The following is a 6,883-nucleotide window of genomic DNA, read 5'->3' on the forward strand; positions in this document are numbered from 1 at the left end:
AATTTTGAGACTGGGCAATGCATTTGCCTAAACCACATCTCCAGAGTTCACACAGCAGACAGACTTCCAGTAGGAAGAATTAATTAAAAATAAATTAATCAGTAGCTTGTGAAAATTTAAGGTGCTTTTAAATACCTGTCACTGCTCTGAGCTGTCATTAACTCTTCCAAGGCAAACAACAGGCTACATAAGAGCTGATAAATGCTGTCAGCACAGGTGTAGCTTTAAGGGTTTTGGGACACTTCTCTCGATAGCACCTGAGTGCAGGACAACACCGGAGGCAGGACACAGAGCATTCAACTGCACAGGAGATTATTCTTCCCGTTACCTCCTGTGGTTCTCAGAGCTAAGTTGGGCAAGTTGGTGTTTTTCCCCCAACGTCTCATGGTATAGCTGTTACCCAAAGGAAGTGTGTCATCACTGTGGTTTTAGTTCCCCACTTAGAGCCACATGTCATCACAGTTACAGATTTGCCTAAAAAACACCAGCACTGCCCAAATCTCCCTGCTGTACACTGATGGTTGCTTGCATCCTAGGAGCAACATATATGCACAAAGAAATCTTATTGTCAAAGGACTAAATATCTGAAACACCCATGTTCTGTTGACTACATCTTGGCAAGGTAAGTACACATTTTTGTTCTCCTATTTTAAGTTGTACTTCAAAGTTTCCTACATTTCGTAGAAAATTATATGCAAAAGTATTTTTAAAGTTCGAGTAACTCAAAAATAGTAACTGTAGAAATATTATCTCCAACTGAATGAGGGAAGCTGATAAACTGTATTTTAGTCATGTTAAAGGTTATTCACAGTCAGACTCCTAGGCATTAACAGTGACAGTCACTACTTAGCTCTGTTGTTCCTGCACTGCAGATCTTGCTGGGTACTGAGACCCCATCAACACCCAGACACAAAGGGCTGAACTAAAAAGAAAACCAGCTCTTTAAAGACCAGCTCATTTGCTCTCATGGTTTCAAGTGCAGCCCTTCACACCATGAGCCCGCTGATTTCTAAGAAAAGCACATCTGGTCTGGAAGCCCACAATGAACACTGGGCTCAGTGTGCCCCGGGCAGAGCAGGGAGCTGCACCCGGGGCAGGAACAGGAACACTGCAGCGTGGCTGTGCTGGCTCTGCCTGTTCTGCTCAAAATAGCTGAAATGTTGTTTAAAAACCCCAAGGTTTCCTGGGTTTGCTTTTCTTTTCCTTTTCAAAGTATGCCACAAGGCATCACTCAGGTGACTTCTACCATATACAGACAAAAATGATACCTGAGCTGTAGTTTGTGACTAAGATGGTTTCTAGTTCAAACTGAACAAACAGGATTCAGCTCAGGATGGAGAATAATTTTATGTTACGGGTGAACTGCAAAATTAAAGACACAGATCTTTTGTTGCTCCCTTGTCGTGCAAGGAGAGATCCCCTTACACACCAGGTGTATCATCCCTGCCTTCCCTTCATCTGGGCACACACCAGGAACATCACTTCTCTCATTTTTCATATTTACACACACACACACAAGCACACTTTGTTACCTTTACAGGCAACAAACAAATTTATTCAAGAACAAACATAAAATTAACAGCGTTACTTTTAGTCATTCTCTGCAGCATTTAAATTTGCACCAAGCAGAGGGTCTAACAACCAAAGGAGACACTTGGATCTGTTACTAGAGACAGAAGAAAGACACTGGTGGGACACCAGCCTCGCCCCGGGAAGGTCAGGAGCAGCCTGGCCCAAGCAGCAGCAGTGCCTTGGTCACTGCTTGGCTGAGTTGTCACTCTTAATTTGAGGTTATTATCTTAGTATCAGACCAACCCCACTCTCACATTGTTACCCTCCAGACAAATCCAACAGGTACAGATTTGAATACCCCACAAATGTGAAACAGAACATATGAATAATTACTCTCATTTGCATAATTATCTGTGGCGTTTTAAAGAAAATGTCACAATCTGTAGCATGTTTGGGAGAAAAATACAAGAAGTACATTTGTGATAAAGAGCTTCTTGTACAAAAAAGAAGAAAAAATAAGAGAACAAAGATTTTCCTGGGCATTTTAAAGTACTCCAGACAGCTGTGCTAGGAACTAGACACAATTCACGTAAGTTACTGGTGTCACTTACAGGAACATTTTGGGTTCAAGTTTTTCCCTTGCCCATCTGTTACCTGCAGGGTTCCCCTGCCCGCCCCAGGGGAACTCAGGGAGGTGAGAAGCAGTCAGTGATCTGTAACCTCCTCATGGTCTCTCCATTCTCCGTGTAAAAGCAGAAGTGATGACTGGGTGTAACATGGGCAGCTCCAGAGAGGAGGAACTCCCAGAGTCTGCCCTCACATCACGAAGCACTCAGTTGGAAACACTTTTCTTTCTCTCTCTGCTCCATGCTCTTTTTTGATCTTCACATGTTTTCTATAAACTTCAAACTGTCAGAAGTTTGAGACAATCTATTCTTTCACAATCTGGGCGCTTGAACTCATCCTCCTACATCCCCCCAAAATGAGGCCAAGTATTTTTCATCAAAAAGGCTGCTATTCCCCGAGAAGTCCAATCCAAACCTCTAAGAACCAGCATTTGCTAAACTAACACCATAATTTGTATTTTTGCAGGGGACTCAACAGGAAGATGAAGACCAAGAGATGCAGTAACCCACACCTGGCCTTCCCTGTCATGATCATCTTCTGCCTGTGGCTGCAAACAAGTGCAAACCACACCGGTTACCCTCAGCTCAGAGATGAAACCTGGAGTCCCATCGGCCAAAACCTCAGTGGGAGCCGGAACAGGACAGAAGCAAGTACAAATTCTGCTCTGAGCCTCAATTTCAGCAGCCAAATGACTACTTTTGAAATGAAAAGTACCCTGCCATTCTTCTCCTCCACAATGGCCCAAAATTTAACTTCCCCTGCCCCGAGTGCAGTTTCCACCACTGGAGGATTGGGGACCAGCAGCAAACCCAAGAGCCCAATGACCAAAGAAACCTGTGACGACAATAAGTCTCTCATACTGATTTGCTTCATTATCATTGCAGTTCTTGTGCTCATCTGCACCTGCCTGTTTCTGTCCACAGTTGTAGTAGCTAACAAAATGTCCTATCTCAAAAGAGCCCAGCAGGGCAAACGCAGGCCCAGGACCAATGGTGACCTCCTGGCCACCAACAGCTTATGGCCCATGGCAGCAGGAACGTGGCAGAGGATGCCCAAGGAGACAAGTGGAACTGAGCTGATAATGCAGGAGCTGATACCAGGGAGGGATGCTGTGAACCAAAGGAAAACCAAAGATGAAACTACTGAGAAACTCACCAAAGCAGCAGATAATGAACAAGACAGCAAAGAACCATCCCAGTCACACAATCCCATTTTAACCAATTTTGTAGTTGAGATTTAATTCCCACTCAGGTAAAAATTCATCTTTTCCCTTTGTTACACTGTTAATGTAAGGCAAAAACATGACTTTCAAGTAACAACAAGAATTTCCCCTCAGGAAATGCCAGAGTTTAGAGTTTTTCTACTGATGCCAGTGGGAATGCTGCAGCCATGTGTGGATCCAGAAGGCAGTAAGAATGTTAAATAGCTTTCTGTAAGTAGTGTCAACACTGGTTTTACTCCTTTCACCAGAAATCAGGGTGACAGAAGCTGATCAGGATAAACCAAAAGGACAGAATCTGCCCATGCTCAAAGACCACGGAGGGGAACAAGGGACAGACTGTCAGTCTGACCACCACACTGAACACTAAGATGCTGCACAGGTATAACCAAGTTGCTTTTTAAAGAAAACCATACATTAGTCACAACTCTGATTCGACCCCTGATTCAGGATCTAGTCCCTCTCAAAATGCCCTTCTGGATTTTCCACCAAGAATGTCTTAAACCAGCTCAATTACATTTGAAGCAGACTGATTTGAACCATATTTATTGTGTTTTGACATTGTCTACGAATAAATGAAGTTTGTAGTATTTCCTAGAATATGAGAACTTGTTCAATTTGTTATCCTCAATAAACTTGCAATATCAGTTTCTAAATGACTTACGTGATACTATTTCTCCAAGTCAAAATGCTAGAAAAAACATGACCAGCCACCTTGGAATGTTATATTCCTGTAACATTGGCTGAGCTCAGTAATGGTCTCTGATGACTCGCTGTGATTTCTGCATCATGGAAATACACTCCACTTTCTCCTGACACCAATAAGAACATGCCAAGAATTTCCTCAAGCCACAACCCCTTTTATTTTCTTTATTTTCAGTCCCATAATTCCAGGGAGGTGCCTGTGGCCGCTCTCCCTGCAGCAGAGCTTTGCTGTTTTAAGAATAAGAAACCTGAGAAGCTTTCCACAGGCTGCTCCTCGGGCTGTGGAAACTCTGTTGCGCTGTGGTTACAAGTGCTGAGACTGCACAGTGCCAAAGCTCCAAACATCCTGTGCAGCTGTAACCAACAGCTGTGACGCATAAGATGGTTGCACGAGTTTGAGATGACCAGCATGACTGAATCCCCCACCCCAATTCCTTTAGATCAGCCATTAATTTGGCTGGCAGGGCAGCTACAGCAGCAGCAGAGGCAGGACCACAGCACTGTGGCAGCCAGAGGAGAGACACAGCTCAAAAAATGCAACTGCCAGGCTCAGAGGTGGGTTGTGTAGTGAGGAAAACGAAGCTGGAAGGAGTTTGCATGCTCAGCCTAGAACTGGGAATCAACCACAGGGGTTGAAGAGAACAGGGAGGAGACAAAGAAATCAGACAAGAAACACTGAGTTACTGTGTGAGTATGTGATCAGGATGCATGTTTGCTGCAGCAGCAGGCAGAGTGTCAAAGAAAGAGAAGCAGCGCAGTCAGAAGAGAGGCACAACAGGAAGGGCAGCAGCGGAATCTGTCAGTAGCCACAGGCAGAACACAATTGCAAAATGCCACAAGGACATATCTGGTGTGGGTTTCTTTCTGCCAGGCAGCCTTTCCAGGCAGAAATGCTCCAGGAGACCAAAGAGAGCAGCTTGAGTTACACTCCATGGAATGGACAGGGACAGACGGGGGAAGCAGCTGCACAGAGCACAGCCCTCCGTAGTGATGGCAGCAGGTCCCAACCCTGTCCACAGAGAAAAACAACCGAGCGAGTAGGGACAGGCTGAGGGTGAAATCAGATTTTGCCCTCTGCCTCTTGATGCAGCTACACAACAGAGGATGTGTTATTAGCCAGCATCCCATGATCACACAGCTTTCCATGACTCACCAAGGAGCCCGGGGTGGCTTCCCACTAACCACAGCAAACCCACCACTGGATTACATCAGCAGCTCAAATCCAGCCCAAACTTGCACACTTTTTGATTCACACAGAAGAAACTCTGACTATTTTCTACAAAGACAGGCAAACAGGTATTTAAGAACTTGCACATAAACACACGGAGGTGCCACAAGCCCATGTTTATACGAGCCCAGCCGTGCTGGCAGAGCAGGAGTTTGCCCATAGAACACACGATCTCCGAGATAAAGAGTCCCCGAGCCGCCCGGCGCGGACGCTTCCTGCCAGTGTTGGCAACTTCCTCTCTCTGCACAAACTTCAGCATGAAAAGAGCCATTTTACGCTGTCTGACTCTGAGCACACTGAGCCCTCCCGAGCCTTCAAACAACAAAGTCAGACGGTGCTTGCTTGAGAGAAGATAAATGTACAGGTAAGGATCAACTTCAAGTATTAACTCTATTTTGAAAAGAGGGGAGCTGGATAAAAGCTGAATTGAATCATTTTAACCCGTTACAAATCTGACAGTTTAGATCTCGTCGTTCTCGAGTCATTAACTTACTGCTCATGTGTGTTTACACTGCTGCATTTAAAATTTAATTTTGCGTATTTGTAAATCCATAAAGACTCATGCATATTAATTTCCCAGAAATAGCTTCACAGGACTAGCACTATAGTAGCTAATGAATTAGCTCAAATTGCCTGAAAGTGACTTCAGAAGGAAAGTAGGGGACAGATTTTATAACATTTATTTCATATGGAGACATTTAGAGAGCTGAACTCCAATCAGTACAGGGGAAAAAAAAAATCTGTTTCATGCCAACAACTCAACATTTGCACAGTCTGCATGCAGGAGTTTATTTATAAAACGCTTTGCCATTAGAATGGAAACTTTTGAATATTTTGCTATGCTGAAGAAAGATGAGAACAGGAAATAAAAGTTTAAAAGAATTGTAAAAGAGCCTTTCACTTCTGTCTCAGCTTCTATCACAACAAGCCATTTCTTCACTTCTGACAACCCTGTCTGTCAATGCTGCAGAGTTTGTTCCAGGTCCATAACCAGTTACATGATTGACAAAGGTTATTTTGAAACCCTGTGAGGACTGCTCTGCCAATGTCTTTTTCTGATAAGGTGAAAAAAGATGATAATAAGCCATTACCTTCAAACAAGTCACTTAATTAATACGATCGATAATGTTGAAAATCTGCTGTTATTTGTAAAGTCAGTGACAAACCTGCTGATCATGCAGATAGGAACAGACTTGAAATGTGAAATATTGGTTAGAGCGTTATTTTCACTGTGATGGTATTAACACAAAACTGTCTGGCAGCAGTAAAGTGCAAAAATGCAGTTTGCAAGTTACCATGTTCTACCTCTTCCCTGCAATAGGAGAGGACACTTGTGAAGAGGCTGGAGGGAAATGGCCAGCAACCAGGTCATGCTGGTTCTCTTCTGCGGGGAGATCTGGAGATCCCTTTCTGCAGCAGCACCTCACCACGCTGCCATGACTGAAAGCCACAAATACACCACTGCCAGGAGTCCAAGAGCAGACAAACTCATTCTCTACCAACTGCAAGCAACTGGGCCCAGTTTATACCAGTCTGACACATCCCTGGCTGTTACAGAAACCCAGGCCTTCCCAGGAGAGAAGGATGCCGGG

The 6,883-nt window shown here is 44.2% G+C and overlaps 1 protein-coding gene and 1 long non-coding RNA gene across 2 annotated transcripts; both read left to right on the forward strand.

Annotated features, from left to right (window-relative positions):
• Window positions 1-443: 443 nt before the first annotated feature.
• On the forward strand, window positions 444-4,009 carry EVI2A (ecotropic viral integration site 2A). The gene is made up of 3 exons (XM_042026485.1): window positions 444-622; window positions 2,605-3,390; window positions 3,476-4,009. The coding sequence occupies exon 2, from the start codon at window positions 2,621-2,623 to the stop codon at window positions 3,377-3,379; it is 759 nt and encodes a 252-aa protein (XP_041882419.1). The 5' UTR covers window positions 444-622; window positions 2,605-2,620; the 3' UTR covers window positions 3,380-3,390; window positions 3,476-4,009.
• Window positions 4,010-4,429: 420 nt separating this feature from the next.
• LOC121663807 lies at window positions 4,430-6,742 on the forward strand. The gene is made up of 2 exons (XR_006015765.1): window positions 4,430-5,655; window positions 6,613-6,742. It is a non-coding gene; the product is annotated as an uncharacterized LOC121663807 (long non-coding RNA).
• Window positions 6,743-6,883: the final 141 nt, after the last annotated feature.

Source organism: Corvus kubaryi, unplaced genomic scaffold, assembly GCF_017639235.1.
Source record: "Corvus kubaryi isolate FWS band 111438036 unplaced genomic scaffold, C.kubaryi_AGA036_p1.0 37284, whole genome shotgun sequence".
Taxonomy (NCBI): domain Eukaryota; kingdom Metazoa; phylum Chordata; class Aves; order Passeriformes; family Corvidae; genus Corvus; species Corvus kubaryi.

Excerpts from the sequence above, each read along its gene's own strand:
- EVI2A (XM_042026485.1), top strand. The coding sequence starts at position 2,621 with ATGAAGACCAAGAGATGCAGTAACCCACACCTGGCCTTCCCTGTCATG.